Source organism: Phytophthora ramorum, assembly GCF_020800215.1.
Source record: "Phytophthora ramorum isolate Pr-102 chromosome Unknown Phyram_PR-102_s0003, whole genome shotgun sequence".
Taxonomy (NCBI): Eukaryota; Oomycota; class Peronosporomycetes; order Peronosporales; family Peronosporaceae; genus Phytophthora; species Phytophthora ramorum.
Genome location: NW_027150649.1, coordinates 2,208,035 through 2,223,798, shown reverse-complemented (window position 1 = coordinate 2,223,798; position 15,764 = coordinate 2,208,035). Strand labels below are relative to the sequence as shown.

At 58.4% G+C, this 15,764-nt stretch overlaps 9 protein-coding genes across 9 annotated transcripts; 5 read left to right on the top strand and 4 right to left on the bottom strand.

The window, feature by feature from the left end:
- Positions 1-11: 11 nt before the first annotated feature.
- Positions 12-1,598, bottom strand: KRP23_3886 (Chitinase domain-containing protein 1; the record flags this gene model as incomplete). Its single annotated transcript, XM_067888797.1, has 6 exons — positions 12-40; positions 119-257; positions 329-408; positions 473-671; positions 744-1,370; positions 1,449-1,598. The coding sequence occupies 6 exons, from the start codon at positions 1,596-1,598 to the stop codon at positions 12-14; spliced, it is 1,224 nt and encodes a 407-aa protein (XP_067748004.1).
- A 1,757-nt stretch (positions 1,599-3,355) lies between these two features.
- On the top strand, positions 3,356-4,624 carry KRP23_3885 (uncharacterized protein; the record flags this gene model as incomplete). The annotated part of the gene is made up of 1 exon (XM_067888796.1): positions 3,356-4,624. One exon carries the CDS (start codon positions 3,356-3,358, stop codon positions 4,622-4,624), a length of 1,269 nt encoding a protein of 422 aa, XP_067748003.1.
- Positions 4,625-4,845: 221 nt separating this feature from the next.
- Positions 4,846-6,180, bottom strand: KRP23_3884 (Vacuolar calcium ion transporter; the record flags this gene model as incomplete). The annotated part of the gene is made up of 1 exon (XM_067888795.1): positions 4,846-6,180. The coding sequence occupies one exon, from the start codon at positions 6,178-6,180 to the stop codon at positions 4,846-4,848; it is 1,335 nt and encodes a 444-aa protein (XP_067748002.1).
- A 1,798-nt stretch (positions 6,181-7,978) lies between these two features.
- Positions 7,979-9,130, top strand: KRP23_3883 (putative trehalose-phosphate phosphatase 4; the record flags this gene model as incomplete). Its single annotated transcript, XM_067888794.1, has 4 exons — positions 7,979-8,036; positions 8,170-8,543; positions 8,645-8,755; positions 8,828-9,130. 4 exons carry the CDS (start codon positions 7,979-7,981, stop codon positions 9,128-9,130), a joined length of 846 nt encoding a protein of 281 aa, XP_067748001.1.
- A 287-nt stretch (positions 9,131-9,417) lies between these two features.
- Positions 9,418-10,241, top strand: KRP23_3882 (NADH dehydrogenase [ubiquinone] iron-sulfur protein 4, mitochondrial; the record flags this gene model as incomplete). Its single annotated transcript, XM_067888793.1, has 2 exons — positions 9,418-9,616; positions 9,697-10,241. 2 exons carry the CDS (start codon positions 9,418-9,420, stop codon positions 10,239-10,241), a joined length of 744 nt encoding a protein of 247 aa, XP_067748000.1.
- Positions 10,242-10,540: 299 nt separating this feature from the next.
- KRP23_3881 (uncharacterized protein) lies at positions 10,541-11,409 on the bottom strand (the record flags this gene model as incomplete). Its single annotated transcript, XM_067888792.1, has 4 exons — positions 10,541-10,723; positions 10,796-10,892; positions 10,978-11,100; positions 11,171-11,409. 4 exons carry the CDS (start codon positions 11,407-11,409, stop codon positions 10,541-10,543), a joined length of 642 nt encoding a protein of 213 aa, XP_067747999.1.
- A 405-nt stretch (positions 11,410-11,814) lies between these two features.
- KRP23_3880 (Solute carrier family 25 member 40) lies at positions 11,815-13,028 on the top strand (the record flags this gene model as incomplete). Its single annotated transcript, XM_067888791.1, has 4 exons — positions 11,815-11,877; positions 11,953-11,959; positions 12,052-12,125; positions 12,183-13,028. The coding sequence occupies 4 exons, from the start codon at positions 11,815-11,817 to the stop codon at positions 13,026-13,028; spliced, it is 990 nt and encodes a 329-aa protein (XP_067747998.1).
- Positions 13,029-13,709: 681 nt separating this feature from the next.
- KRP23_3879 (Dual specificity protein phosphatase 1) lies at positions 13,710-14,978 on the top strand (the record flags this gene model as incomplete). The annotated part of the gene is made up of 1 exon (XM_067888790.1): positions 13,710-14,978. The coding sequence occupies one exon, from the start codon at positions 13,710-13,712 to the stop codon at positions 14,976-14,978; it is 1,269 nt and encodes a 422-aa protein (XP_067747997.1).
- Positions 14,979-15,058: 80 nt separating this feature from the next.
- On the bottom strand, positions 15,059-15,736 carry KRP23_3878 (Phosphatidylinositol 4-phosphate 5-kinase 1; the record flags this gene model as incomplete). Its single annotated transcript, XM_067888789.1, has 3 exons — positions 15,059-15,164; positions 15,255-15,492; positions 15,556-15,736. 3 exons carry the CDS (start codon positions 15,734-15,736, stop codon positions 15,059-15,061), a joined length of 525 nt encoding a protein of 174 aa, XP_067747996.1.
- Between the last annotated feature and the right edge of the window lie 28 nt (positions 15,737-15,764).

The window sequence follows — 15,764 nt, the reverse complement described above, 5'->3', positions numbered from 1 at the left end:
TCTGCATCGTGCTACAGCAGATCGTAAAAAAAGTCGAGTCCTGTGAAGCACGCACATACACCAAATCGTACAATTATTAGTCGCCATTGCGCTGCTCGTGAAGTCTTAATGTACATACCTTGTCCAAGTTCCCAGATGGCAACCCCCACGCCGTATTCCTTGTACAAATTCAACCGGTCCTGCAAAAACTGCAGACACGGGAAGAAGACGACGTGGTGGCTACCAGTTGCTGCAGCAGTGTACACATGTTGGCATTCCTACAAAGTCAAAGACCACGTCAGACATCGAAACTTAACGTAAACACTGCATCGACGACACAGTATCGTACATGCGCCTTCGCGTCCCATTTAATCTTTGTGACGTCGTTGTCCTTCAGAGATTGAATGTACGTGCTCCCCGTGATAGCATCTGCCCGCAGAAACTGGTTAGCTTAGAAACTCGACCGCACTGACGTTGATGGGCAGTTAGTTACCGCCATTATCGAAGCCGTAAAAGGGAATGCCCATCAGAATTCTTTGTCGCTCCATGGGCGACATCTTCTCCAACGTTGACTTCAGCCACGGATAAGGTGCGTTCGGCCCCGGCGCACTGAAGTCGTACGCATTCATAGAGAAACGGTGCACTAACGGCGCCAACTCGTTGAAAATCTCGTGCGTCACAGGCAGCTCACCCTGGTATTCGCGGTACACCCATTATTCAGTTGGGAAAACCTTGAAACAGCCACCTTCAACAGCTTCACTTACCTCGTTTGAGCTTTTGGACAGTACAAGAATCAGCAGTTTACGCGCATCCCGAAACGCACGACCCATTTGCTGCAGCATGTCCACCGTGCCTGCCATCACTGGGATCTCGAACACCATTCCATCAAAGTCGTGTTCGCTCGCCAACTCTAGCATCTTCTCGATAATCACCGGTACGTCCTCCGAGCTGAGGCGGTTGCGTTCGTAGACAACACGGGGTACAACGGCAGGGCCGGCTCCCTGTTGCTCTTCTCCATCAACTCCATTCTTGACATCCAGCACCCACTGACGATCGATATCGTGCGTCCCCGTGATGATCGGCACGTGCTCGGGATCTTCGCGCACTTGCAGCCACACGGGCGAAATGTACGTGAACTTGGTCCGGAACTGCTTGGCCCAGTCATAGCCGCGGCTGTTCCATGGCGTCACGTAGCCCAGCGTCTCGCCCTTGAACTGCTTCTGCACGTTGCTAGCAGCTCGCGCGTGCTCCTGCAGAATGAGCTTGGGCTTGAGCTTGGGCGTCACGAGGCCGCGCGTCCAGACCGACGGGATGCCGTCTGATGGCTCGGCCGCGCACTGCTGGCCGTCGCATTGCACTTCCACGAGGTCGTCGCTCTTGACAAAGTCCAGCTACCGCAGATATCATGATAATAGTCAGCAATTGACAATCGATGCATCACCTTTGACAGGTTGTTGGGGGACACGCACGTTGCTGGACACGAAGTCGAAGTCATCCTCGTCGTCTTCCTCCACTTCGTCGGCGTCGTCGTCGCCCGCCCAGGCATAAATGCCGCGGTCCAGAGCCAGCAGCAGCGTCAGGAAGAAAGCGGCCAGCGTTACCAGCAGCGCCGACTTCATCGTATCCGTTTTGTGATTGGCTTGCACTGATTGGTCGGCCCCATCACTACCGTGATTGTTTGCAAACCGGTGACGCATACTAACCGTTAGAACAGCACTGACCTCCGAGAACCGAGTTCAGCTGGAAGAGGACTCGGCGAACGATGTTCGGGACAACGCTAGCAAGAGCTCGGTTCCTTGGTGACCAAGACCGGCGACCCCGCGCTCCTCCTTCGTCTTGGCGCACAACATTTGCAGACCCTCCACGATCGAGTTTGGAGCGATCCAGCACATCCGCACCGGCTCAGCAGCATCCACATCCTTGCCATTTCCAGATGAAGGTACGGGCGCTGGCAACTCGAACTCGTGAAGGAGCTGCGAATCCTCGCGGTCTAGGCTTTCGAAAAGCCAGCGATTTGCCGAATCTCGCGTGCAGCTCCTGTGTGTTGACCCGCGAGGTGGAAGGCCGCATCGGGCTCATAATTTGAGTCCCTGCTTGCACAACATGCATCGACCGGCTTCAAGACGAGGCTTTTGCACATAGTGGACGACTAATCGGGTAGGAAGCCGAATCGATGTGAGCTGCAGCATGACCAGGCGGCTGAAGCGATGCTGACTCAAGTTCACATGGTGTCGCTTCAGCTTGAACACCTTGACCATTAAGAAACTGTGCGATTTGTACCAAAATGTGCCGTGGGCTGCGAATCGATCTCCATGCCCGAAGCGCAAACGAGCCGCGCCGGAAGGGGTCAAGCAGAAAGCGCAGGACACGAGCTGACTTGGTATTGCCGCTCTACTCCAGCGAAGGACCCCCCATCCAAGGCCGTGCTGACCCCAACCAAAGTGCCAAGTACGGCTCAAGCTCAAGATCCATGACAGCAGTGAGCCACTGAGTGGGGTCCAGAAGATGGCGCAACCGGTGCAAATCGTTGTGCATAGGAAGCAGAGCTTTGAGAGCTGCCAAAAAATCCTGAAAGACAACAAACTTTTACAGGGAGTCATCAACGTGGACATGAGCACAAACTTCTCAGACTCCAGACGCTTTGGCAGCCGCCAGTGTCGTGGCCGATGACCGGGCCGAAGTCGCCGAGGAGCTTGCATCACTTCACCGGGCGAGAGTTTCCCCCGTCCATGCTCGACATGTCCATTCTTCGGAAGGAGGTCGGACTTGCTGCATTGAACTCGGCCGTGGCTATGCAGGTCGCTTACACTAGTCGACCACTGCCAGCGTCCTCCTCCACGCCGCAACTGGCAGCCTTGCCTTGTCGCGGGATTCGCGCAGGCTGGTGAAGTAGTAGCTCGCCAACGGCTCGTACCCAGGGAAGCTTGTCCACCTCTGCAGCTCCATTCCGAGCCGACATACCCAGGCGCTGCACGCGACTTGAAGCACGATCGGACACTGACGGAGCGGGGGTGTACGTGGCAGTCCTCGGACACCTGGGACATCGTGCGCGAGTCGACGAAACCATTTTGGAAATCAGCGCACCGCAGTGTCGAGGCCTGTCGAACGAGTTGGCTGGGCAGATTCCCTGGCGCCAATTTACCTGGGCCCGAGCGAGTGCGAGTGCCGCCACGAGATGTCGCTGAACTCTTGCAGTTCCTGGTCTCTGGCCCCCCACAAAATCACTTGTGATACACATCTCTTGGACCGGCCAGGTGTGTAACACGCTTCGGCTCCGCCTGGGATCGACTGTCTCCCCAACCAGACCAGCCATTCCCCATTCCGCTGCCTGGCGCACCAACCCCATTGCAGTCGAGTAGATTCACCACCGCCGTCGATGACGCTGCGGCAACGCGATTTCAGCAGCAGCTCCGGCATCTCGGCGCGCAGCATGTTCAGCTCGGACGACAGCAACTTCCTCAGCGCCTCCGGTCGCGTGCAGACGGCTCCGTCGCCGAGGACGCAGTCGTTCTTCAGCTCCAGCAGCGGCAGGTCCACGTTTTCAAAGTCCAGAGGCAGCGAGCTCAAGGGCGAGGACGACGCGATGCTGGCGCTGGCAGCCAATGCCCGCGATGCGGTGGAGCACGCCCGACGCGACTTTGGAGCCTCCGGGTGGAAGGAGCGCAAGGACGGCCAAGGAGTGCGCGTGTTCGAGCGGAAGTCCACGCGCGGCGTGTTCGACGTCGCAGCCTCCACGATGCTTCCTTGCAGTGCCAGTGAGATTCTGGAGGTGCTCTCCAGCCGCACCAGCGACGACTTCAACGCCACCATGGTGGCCCTCGCGGGCGACGCCTTCTCGTACGCAGTGACTCTGCGCGAGGTGCCCATGACGACAACGAACGCGCACTTGAGCACCAAGCGCATGCAGTTCTCGGGCTCCATCCCGCTGGTCTCCAGCTCCAAGACCATCGAGTTCCTGGACTACGTCGACGTCGACTACAAGACTCGGACCGCTGTTCGCACCTTCCAGACGTTGAAGCGCGACCGCGCCGGCCGACTGGTAGTCGGCGGAGACGTGCTGGCCGGCTACTTGCTTACGGAGCAGGCAGCTTCACACCAGACGTCGGTCTTTTACTTCGGCACGCACACGGTGTCTGCTGACGAAATGAGGTCCAAGGGAATTGTGAAGGCTAAGCTCAAGGCCGCCACTGTGCGCGAGGCCTCGGCCCACGCGTTGCTGCGGCTGGCCAAGTTGATCCCCAAGATCGGCGACATCGCTCTTCGGAGACGGCTGGGTGCCGAAGAGACCATTGACCCCGCTGAGATCGGCAGCGACGGGAGCTGCTCCGGCTGCGGCAAGCTGGTGAAGGAGTCGCTGTTGCGCAAGAAGCACGTGTGCTACATGTGTGGCCACCACACGTGCAGCTCTTGCTCCAAGTCGCAGGACGTCGAAGGCCTCATCGGAGTGATCGAGCGCCTTCGCGTCTGCTGCATGTGCATCTCGGCCGCTCGGCATCGTGCCTTTGACACCAGTGACCCGGTGGAAGAGGGCCCGGTGTGTCTGCTGCGCCCCAGCACCATCAGCGGCTTGAGCACGACCTCGACGAGCCTCACCGCCTCCACTGCATCGAGTGTGCGAACACGCACCCTCCCTGCACGAGGATGATACCATGCCAAGCAGGCACGTAGAGAGACATAGGAATCCCCGACCATTATCTAATATCACCCCCACATACAGCAACCAAAGCAATGAAGACGTTGACCAAACTTCTTCACCGCAGCAATGACAACAACGTCTTAGATTAAGCAAAACGATTAGAAGATGGCAAAAGTTTCGATCCTAATGCGGACTAAATGCTAGATAACGGGTGGAGCTGCGATCGCTCCTTATTTCGCGTTCGGGATTTCTACCCAGACGAGTGCGATGGCAACAAGCGCGTAGGCGGTGAGCAGCATGGAGCCCTCGAGCCAATTGGACTTGCCGTCGGCAATGATCGCGTACACGATGATGATCGACATGAGGTAGATGAGGATCTCGAACTGCGGGAACGCCAGCGACATGGCCTGATCCATGAACCAACCGGAGAGCACGACGACAGGCACCACAAAGAGCGACACCTGCGTGGCCGAGCCCACGGCGACGCCCATGGCGAGCTCCATCTTGTTGTTCAGCGCGACCTTGACGGCCGTTACGTGCTCCACCGCGTTGCCGACGACGGGCAGGAGGATGATGCCGATGAACGACTTGCTCAGGTGCATCTCGTTGGCGAAACCGTCGATGGAGTCCACGAGGAACTCGGAGAACAAGGACACGAGGATGGTGGCACCGAGCAGCACAGCAGCGCTGGCCCGCTTGGACAGCGCCACGGTCTCCTCGGGGTCCGCCTGCTCGTCCTCGAAGAAGTCGGCGTGCGTCTTGAGCTGGAAGAAGAGCAGCTGCACGTACATGAAGAGGAGGAAACCCGCTGCGATGCGCGAGAGCGTGAGCGTGTTGGCCACCCGCGTCTCCTCCGACTCGTGGTCCGAGAAGTAAAAGATGTAGCTGGGCAGCAGCATGCCGAAGCTCGCGAGCATGAGCAGCGACGAGTTGGCGCTGGCGCCCACGGCGTTGAACGAGTTCTCCTTGTTGCGTACGCCGCCGGCGATGAAGGCACAGCCCAGCACGAGCAGCAGGTTGGAGAGCACGGAGCCGATGAGCGAGCTCTGCACGACGTTGATCTCTCCCGCCTTGAGCGCGAAGATGGCCACGATCACCTCCACGGCGTTGCCGAACGTGGCGTTCACGAGGCCGCCGATGGTCTCGCCCGTGTGGAACGCGAGCGACTCGGTGGCTTCACCCAGCAGGTTGGCGAGCGGGATCATGACGAGGAAATTGAAGACGAAGACCCAGAGGTCGCTCCAGCCGCCGAGCGACGCCCAAATGGCCAGCGGGGCCGCGAGCAGCATCAGATTGAGCGGCTGGTCCTTGATCATAGCCGCGATGGCTGCGGCGTCCTCGCGGACCGTGAGCGGTGCGTTGTCGGCCTCATTGTCGGTGCCGCTGAGCCCTGAGGACGCCCGCTGGAAGCTCGTGCTGCTCACGTGACCGTTGCTACTGCTGTGGCCGTGGCCGTGCAGCAGCGCCGAGTGCTCGCTCGGGTACTTGCGGGGGCGCGCGGCGCCGCCCTCGGCGTCGTACGTGCGGGAGCGGCGGATGGACGCGAGCGCCTGCGCGGTGTGCATCTTGGTGCTTGGTGCGAGCTCGAGCTGGTTCAGTTGTGGCTTTGGGATCCCAGCGCCGGCCTTCCGGATGCTGTGAACTTGCGGCGTCGTGGCTCTATGGAAGGGACGTCGAATCACTCGCGTCCAGTATGGGCAATTGTTCCGCCTTCAAGACCTGCTTGCTCGATGCGACAGATGGTAAGTGGGACAGCAGTCAAGAACGCAGGGCTATGCGCGGTTTCGCGCGCGCCGATTGGCTGAAATGCCATCGAGCAAAAATAGTCGAGAAACGGATGTCGGGAATGGATTTTGTCGGGTGACGATGGTCTGCAGCGCCGCGTTGACGGGGAAATGCCGTGTCCACCGCCGCCGAGTTGCCGTCCTATGCGCTCACGCGTTGAAGCGCGCCGGCTTAATCGAATTCGATGCGCGTCGCGGCAGGTGAGAATCCAAGTCCGCCCAGACTGCAACTCGTCGTCGACGTGGCAGACTGGTAATGGTTCATCTACCTTGGGCCGTAGTAAAGCAGTTTCCAGTGGAGGAGATCGTGGCAGTGCACTTGCAGGCAGCAGGTTGCTGCCGAAACTCAAGTATCTCGCGCAAGTCTGAGCGACAGCCTTGTACAAAATGCAGATTGGATCGGACACTTCAATGCGCAAAGTGCACTCGCATGTGGGAACCGAACATCGCTCAGATTCACTAAGCCGGAGGCAATATCCACTTGACAGAGTTCCCACGAGATGCAGGATGTGGTGAGAGATTTGAGCGAGCCATTTTGAATCTTGAAAGGCTGTAGAAGACATGACGCCGCCTATCGGGAGATCCTCTTCGGCAAAGCGGGGAGAATCTCCTCCGCCGGTCCCATCTCGTTTGTAGAGCCGAGATGGGGCCGGCGGAGGCAAGTGCCGCACCCCACACTAGACTGAGCGCGAAACACCCCACTGGCGATAGGTTTTAGTCGACGACGAAACGAGCAACATACATGCACACCCCACAGCGTAGCGCGCCTGGGGCGTAGCCGCCGTAACTGCAGTAAATACAAATGCATGCACATCCCAGAGCTGCCTTCACCTTCGACTCGACTCGCTGCTCGTCACGCCGCGACAGGCAGCCCCGTTTCGCGCTGCAGTCCTGGTGACGGGATCTCAATAATAAGACATCGTTACGCAGGCGCAACGTGCAGCGATGCCAATAACGAGCGGCGTAACCTGCACAAGGGTTCCGAAAGCGAAGCCACATTGAGGCAGACCTGGGCTCCGAAAGCGAAAGGCGCATGACAGCATTTTGGGACGACGCTCGACAACACCGCAACGCTGGCCGTGCAACAGCGGGCACGGTTCTGGCCACTCGTCCTCCAACAAAAAGGCAACTTCGCAAAGGACACGGTACCAGGCTGCAACGCAAACCTGGCCGCCAGGAACTGGGGAAATAGCGATAACGCAGCACGACTGAGTCGGTGCGCCTCAAGACCAAACGTACACTGCCAGTGAACACCAGTTTTCTGACTCGACCTGACCTCGCGGACTGTTCGGCGCGGCATACATTTTCCAAGTCCTTTGCTGCGAGCGTACCTGACCAATGCGGTCTCTGATTGGTCAGAAATGCGTTCAGCCGAGGGCCACGACTTGTCCATCGGCCACAAGCTCACTCACGACCCAGCCTTCACGTGCCTCCGGCCTAGCGAGCGCGAGCTCAGCACAGCCTCCAGGCGTCTGCGCAGCCAGCAGCAGCCAGCGCAGGTGCCGTCTGTCCGCCTCCGAATCGAAACTGCTGCAGTCCAGCGACCCACAGGCTCCAAGAATTCTCGCGTTCGGCCAGTATGCTGCACCCGACCAACGCGTTCCTTGACATGGACGCCATCCGGCAGAAAGTCGCCGGTAAGTAGCTGGAGCTAGAGCTGTACAATTTGGACTCGTAACCGACCAGTCGGATTGGTTACCGCTGCTACCGCTGCTTGGTGTCTCGACGTGTCTATGGGGTTCTGACTTTTGCTGTTAAATGCCAATGCAGGCAAGCGTCCTGTTGTCTTCCTGGACTACGATGGCACGCTGTCGCCCATCGTGGACGTGCCCGATCACGCCTTCATGACGGACGCCATGCGCGCCGCTCTCAGCGAGCTCTCGTCTAAGTTCGTCACGGCGATCGTCACGGGCCGCTCCACGGAGAAGGTCTACAACTTCGTGCAGCTGGACAACTTGGTGTACGCTGGCAGCCACGGGTTCGACATAAAGGGCACCAAGACGCGCCCCATCAACTGCCAAGTGGCTGACCACTTCCGCCCGGAGCTCGAGCAGGCGCTGCTTGACTTGACGGAGCAGACGTCGCACATCGCTGGCGCCGAGCTCGAGGACAACGGACTCGCCATCTCGGTCCACTACCGCCACGTGAGTGTTGCATGACGAGGATGTTGTGCCTGCCTGGGTTGAACTTTGTATCTCCTTCGGTCGATGCCAACGCGTCTGTCTTGTGCTTCGCCACTGATCAGGTTGATCCGGCGCTGCAGAACGCCGTCGAGCAGATCGTCGACGACTACGTGGACTACCACCCGAGCCTCACCAAGAAAATGGGCAAGATGGTGTTCGAGCTGCGACCTCGGGTATGTCTGTGCTGAGAGAGGTGCATGTCGTGATTTTCTATGTGTCTGACTCGCATGCGTTATCATCTGCAGGTTGACTGGGACAAGGGTCGCGCTGTCATGTACATCCTATCGGAGCTGGGACTGGATGCGGAGGATGTCGTGCCCTTCTACCTGGGCGACGACGTGAGCGATGAGGATGCCTTCAACGCGCTGAACGGGCGTGGACTGGGCCAGGGCATTTCCATCATCGTACGAGACCCCGAGGCGGAGAAGGTGGACCTGCCAGGCAACCTCAAGGAGCTGCCGGTAACGAAGGCGTCGTACTCTCTTCGGGACACGGCGGAGGTGCAGCAATTCCTCACGGAGCTGGCGAGGCTGAAGTGTGTTTGCTAAATGGTTGATCAATCGGGCCGCGAAGAGGCTCTAGAAGGACGGAGAGGCAAGAGCTGTCATCGAGCACGCCGCCATTTGCCTGGACAAGACAGACAGGTACTGGTGGGCGGTCGTTAGCTCGACATCTACCACATAACTAAATGAGGTACCTTTCATATTTGTACAAGTTGGATTCGAGATGTAGCCATTCTGGTGGTTTAGCCGTAATAGGCTATATTTAGTGGCACTTTTCGAAATTTAGACACGAATTTGCGGCTGGCAAGCTTCGCACTACCGCGTCCGCCATCATGTCCGTGCGTGTGCTCCAAGCGTCTACGCGCGCCGCCGCGGCCGTGTCCACCAAGCGCGCGGCCGTGGCCACGTCTTCCCGCGCATTCTCGGAGGTGGCTAAGGACGACGAAGCTGCCAAGGCTGCGGCCGCCGCTGCCGAGGACAAGCTCATGACGCAGTTGCGCGAGCAGGTGCTGACCGATGCCGAGCGCACTGGTGCGTGCCCCTGCAGCCCCTCAATTCCTGGTGAGAATACACCTCTAATAACGTGAAAACACTTTGTTCTGGTGCTGCAGTTCTGCCACTCCACGCCTCGGAGGCCTTCTTCCCGACCATCGAGAAGTCGCCCATGCCCTTCCCGGAGGAGGCGGCTATCGTGTCCGGCACGGGCGAGTGGTCCGTGGGTCGCAAGGCCAAGCTCTTCAAGCCGGCGCGCAACCAGATGCAGAGCGGCATCCACCAGACCAAGCACTGGGAGATCCGCTTCGAGGCACCCCGCACGTGGGCCAACCCGCTCATGGGCTGGACCAGCACCGCCGACCCGTACGTGGTTCTGAACCCCGCCATGTTCGACACCAAGGAGGCCGCCGAGCACTTCGCCAAGAAGCAGGGTTGGGAGCTGGAGGTTGAGGAACCTGCCCCTGTGGGCGACTACAACGGCAAGATCTCGTACTCGCACAACTTCCTCCCGGCGCACGTCGAGACCCTCATCAAGCAGAACGGCAAGAAGTCGGCCGTGCAGTTCAAGCACCCCTCCGGACGCCGCAGCAACTGGGTCAAGACGCTTAAGTATCACGGCAACGGCGTCGTGGCGCAGCACGGCGGAGAGGCCAAGGAGTAAAGTACGCACGCAGCTAACGTCCAAGTGAGCGAAAGTGCAGCGAGCAATGGAAGCAGAGAGGCGAGGGACGGCAGGAAGTCCGACTAACAGCATCTGCGGCTTGCTCTGTAACAAGCAGCTCAACGAGAACTCGTGAAACTGAAGCAAAGGCTATCGCATTGTGTCCTATCCTACAGCTCGATTATGTAGCCTCATTTTACCAACACACCAGCAAACTCGCGAGATGATGCAGGAAAAGCTGATATATAACCATGCAGCTTAGTTCTCACTTTCATGTCCTAATGCCGATGCCGTCTGGCTTACACCGACACGTGCGACGGCTGAGCCTTGGCGGCCGTAGACGTTCCCGACACGGGCACCTGGGCCTGCTTCTGGTTATAACGGAGCTCCGGCATGGCCTCCAGATCCGCCTCCTCCTGCTGCTGGGCGGTGGCGGCGGCGGCACCCGTCGGTTGCAGCATCGCCGCCTTGTACGCAGGGTGCTGCACAACATCAATCAGAAGCCGTTAGACACTGCAAAATCCCTTTGAAAATCCACAGAGTGCGACTCTTACTCGGTGGATGAGGAAGAAGTTGAAAAGAGCCAGGAAGAAGAAGCACACGCCCAGAATCCAGCCGATCCAGCCCTGCGAGACGGCCAGGAATGCGATGCTACACGACGACGACAGCAAAAGAAACACGTCAGCAACAGAATACCAACACCCAGGATACACAGCTTAAAGACCACAGGACGCACCATAGGATGTAGGACGCCTTGCCCGTAGCCGAAAACATGAAGCCAAAGTTGATCTTGACGCGATCCGCGATAGACGGGAAGCGCTCATGGTTCTCAACGAAGGCAAGTCCCGCGCTCAGAAACCTGCAGCAAATACAAAAAACTCATTATCAGCGAATGTCTGTCGTCGAAGCAGCAGTCAGAGCCGACGCACATGATGTAGGTGATGACGAGGAAGTGCGAGTAGCTGGGCACCTGGAACATGCGGAAGAAGCACGTGACCCACAGACCCCCAGCGAACACGAGGTTCACCAGGCGCATGTAGCCATTGATGCGCGCAATGTCCGTGGCAGAGATGCGGCGCTCCAGCTCGTCCGTGTGCTCCTTGATCGCCGCGGGCATCTGCACGTGCGAGATCTGAGTCTTGAACTGCGTCGAGAACTGACGCAGCATCTCGGCGGCGGGGGATGGGCCGGACGCAGCGGCGGCGTCTCCTCCAGCGGCGGGGGCTGCAGCAGGAGCAGCAGCGGGGGCGGCGACGGGCGCCGCTGCAGTCGTCGACGCGGAGGGCTCCATCATGGTGAACGGTTTCTTCGCCTTTGACAATGGCTTCGGGAAAAGCGGCGACCTCTTGCCGTGACTTGGCTTTTGACAAAGGCATACAAAAATTCATATGCGAAGAGATCCGTTGAGAGCTCCAGCAGAAATGTGCCGGAAAAATACGCATGGAGGTTCCCTACGAACGTGACATGGCTACAGTTTTTCTGGTTTCTGCCAATCCAAGAGGTGCGTTTGGATTAGCGATTCTGGATTGGATGAAAATAGACTGTAACGGTCAATCAAAAGTGCAAGTGCAAAATGGACGAGACCGTCAAGAAATCCGTGTCGGCGTCCGTGGGCGCTGTCATCACCTCCTTCGTGGTGTGTGCCGCTCACCCCGTGCATAATAGTTTGCTGCCCTGCCACTGACCATTCTGCCTCGCTTGCGCTGCCCAGGTCACGCGTAAGATAGGCTGCTCGCGTGTTTAACAGGTGGCATAGCGTTCTGGTGTGGCATCTCTCACTGAAACAAGTTATCCTATCATATTTGCACAGCGTTGGAGGTGGTGAAGACACGATTGCAGGTGCAGGCGCCCGCGGTGGTCCATGCGCCGCCTGCCGCACAGCAGGTGCGTCTATCCTTCCCGGATGCAAGTTGTTTACCAGTGTCACTGATATCTCTGCAGTGTCCGTATTACAGCTTCTCGAATGGGCTAATGGACACGATGCTGCCCAAGCAGCGGCTGTTGAAGCAGTGTAAGTGCTCGGCTCAGCAGATCTGCTCGCCACCAAAGCCCGACAGCACGCTCTTCACGATGGCGCGCATCGTGCGGCTCGAGGGGCCGCTTGCACTTTATGCCGGATTGCCGCCGACGTTGTTGACCGCTATCCCGTCGACAGCTGTCTACTTTACTTCGTACGAGATGCTGCTAAAGAAGTTCAAGAAAGCTTTCCCGGAGCAGAACCACGGGGTGCTGGCAATGGCGTCCGGCAGCATGGCGCGCACGGCGGCCGCGACGATCTTCTCTCCGTTCGAGTTGATCCGCGTGCAGATGCAGGCAGTGGCCAACGCGCACCCGTTCACTACGTACGCGCGGCAAGTGTGGCAGGGAGGAGCGCGGCAACTGTTTGCTGGACTCGGCGCCACACTGGCGCGAGACATTCCTTTCTCGGCCTTCTACTGGTACGGCATCGAGACGTCGAAGGAGTACATGACGGCGCGAGTCTCTATCGCTGACGAGCAGAGGAAACGCGTGGCGGTCGCCTTTATCTCGGGGGTGTTGGCCGGCGTGCTCGCCACCGTTGCCACGCACCCGTTCGACGTGATCAAGACTCGATCGCAGCTCGTCGTTTACTCGGAGGGTATGGCGCCCGCGCCATCATTCACGCAGCTGATGCGGCAGGTGTGGGAGACGGAAGGTGCTCGCGGGATGACTGCGGGGCTGGTCCCACGCGCCGTGAAGGTGGCGCCAGCCTGCGCCATCATGATTTCCTCGTACGAGGCTACCAAGCTCGCCTTCAACGTTGACTAGATGAATACTACTACATGTAGACAAATACATGTACCCATATCGCCAGTGGAAAAGTGATTCGCAGGGGGAGATGCAGATGTAAGCCACAATTTTGCCTCGGATTTGCTGGTCAACGAAGTGGCCCCGCCACACATCTAGATAGCACACGTGTGGCTAGCGGGCCGCTTCTGGTGGCGACCATGGGCGGCGGAGGCTGCAGCCTCAGCTGCACCTGGACATCATTGCTTGGACACCGCTGCTTGGAATCGTTGCAGCTCCTCAATTGGCAATTACATTGAGCTCTGTTGGATGGCACGTTTCGTGCGTACTAGCAGACGCCTCAGCCACCACGCCTTCAACCGGGAGTCTCGCTCCACATGCCGCGTGTGCTAGCTAATGTGGGGCCCGTCGTCTGTCGAGGCTCCGCCACAAAGAGAGAAAACATAAATAAGGCCAACGCGCGCTGAATATTTATGCTGACTATATTCCTGTGACAACGCATAACCCTGGAATGGCGTGTCACTACTAAAGTCCAACACCCTATAATCTGCGGTTCTCCACGCCCCTGTCCAAAGTTTATATATACCCCATGAGGGTGGAGAGGCAACTCAAAGAGCTTTGCCCGCATTTGGCAATTGACTCGGAGACCGGCATTGCTACTACCAGGAACGGCCATATAGATACTGTACACTACTTCGAGGTATGGCGCAAGTCGAGCAGGAGATGAAGAAGGAGCAAAAGCCGTTTGACGGCTCGGCCAGTGCCGTCTCCACGTGCCCCACGGGCTCGAACCGATCCGTCGAGCCTGTGCTGGACTCCGAGTCGTTCTCGCGTTCGCTCAGCTCTTCCTGCTTGTCGTTTGCCTCCCGGAGACTACGGATAAGGCGATTGCACGCGCGGGTACCGCTCGTCTCCGTCACGTCGCTCTACAACCGCCTGCAGACTTCAGGCGTTGTGCTCGTGGATTGCCGCAAGGGCGTCGAGTTCTCAGCTGGTCATCTCCCGGACGCGTTGCACTGCCCCCACGTGAATGCGGGCCCGCTCCTACCAGCGTTGAGTTGCGCAGGACAGACAGTCAATACGGTGGAAGACGTGCTGGAGTTTACGGACAACGCAAAGCTGCGCGAAAAGATGGAGAGGAGGGACCTCATTGAAGTGGTCGTGATCGGCGGGAACCACACCGGCGCGTCCTTCCTGTACAAAATGGACTGGGGCTACCGCTTCGCCAAGATGCTCATGGACGAGGGCCGCGTATTTTCCGTGCGGTTCTTGGCGCAAGGGTTCCCCGCTTTCTCCAAGAAGTACAATTTCATGCTGGTGCAGTCACCCCCGTCGCCAATGTCCTTGCCAGTGGAGATTGACAGCAGGATAAGACAAGAAGAGCAGCAGGAAATCCACACGGAGACTGCAGTGTCGAGCCCCACGTCGGCTGTGCACTTCCCTAACGAAATCGTGGACGGGTTCCTCTTCCTGGGGAACTTCTGGCAAGCCAACTCTGCCGAGGTGGTTGACGCCTTGGAGATCACACATATCGTCAACATGGGGGCCATCACCGACCAGCGTAACAAGTTTGAGAACGTGGAGTATATGGACGTGGCCATCAAGGACAACGTGGACGTGGACATTACGCAGGAGTTCGGGCCCACCATTGAGTTTATCCACAAGGCAGCCGAGGAGAACGGCCGCGTGCTCATTCACTGTGTGCAAGGCGTCTCGCGCTCGTCCACGATCTGCATCTGGTACGTGATGCTCAAGACCAAGTGCACGCTGTCGGCCGCCTACAGCCACGTTCTCAAATGCCGACCGCTTATTTTTCCTAACCGAGGCTTCATGGCGCAACTAATTGCCAACGAGCGAGCGCTCTACGGCGACCAGAGCGTCACGGAGGACGAGCTGGAGCTGCTTCAAAATGGGCTCCTGCCGCCCGTGGACCGCAGCGGCTCGGCGCTGTGCCAGACTTTCCTCCCGTAGCTGATATTGAAGTTGACAGCGAACTGCCATTTATAAGAATACATTATTGTGAAATGCTGGCAAGCACACAAACTCCTGCTTCACCTCAGCGTGTGGAAGATGCGGCCATTGTCGTACTTCCCGTTCACGAAGCGGCCGCGCCACTCGACCCCATCTTTGTCCACATACAGACCATCGCCATGCATTCTAACAGCAAAAAATACCGCAAACAAGTCGCGATTGCCATAAATTAGTCACACTATCTGATAACGCTGCCACAAATAACCCAGAGCAGACCTGTTGAATTGCCAACCGCCCTCGTAGTGAGCGCCGTCGGCCCAGCGATAGCTGCCCACGCCATGGAAGCTGTTGCTCTGGAATTCTCCGTCGTAACTTGCCCCCGTTGCGAAGCTGTAAACGCCGCGGCCGTGCATCTGGTCGCGCAGCCATTCGCCCTCGAATCTCTCTGCCCCCGTCCAGAAGGAGCCGTGGCCTTGACGAACCACTTTCCCACCAGCCACGCAGTACTCTCCCTCTACAACGCACGCGAGCGGTTAGAATCACCTGGACCAGAGAAACTAATGCTACGTTAACGCACTGTACTTGCTGCCGTCGCTGAACGAGAAGGTGCCAGTCTTGACTGCCCCCTCGTCTTCCTCCGTTGGCTGCTCTACTTCGGCTCGCTTGGTGTCGGAGGCAGCCGCCGCGGCTGCCGCTGCAGCAGCACCAGCCTTGGCGTCAGCTTGCCCAGCAATAGAAGCTTTGGGTTTGCCTGCCATGGTATCAACCAACTCGAGAGTGAGACGA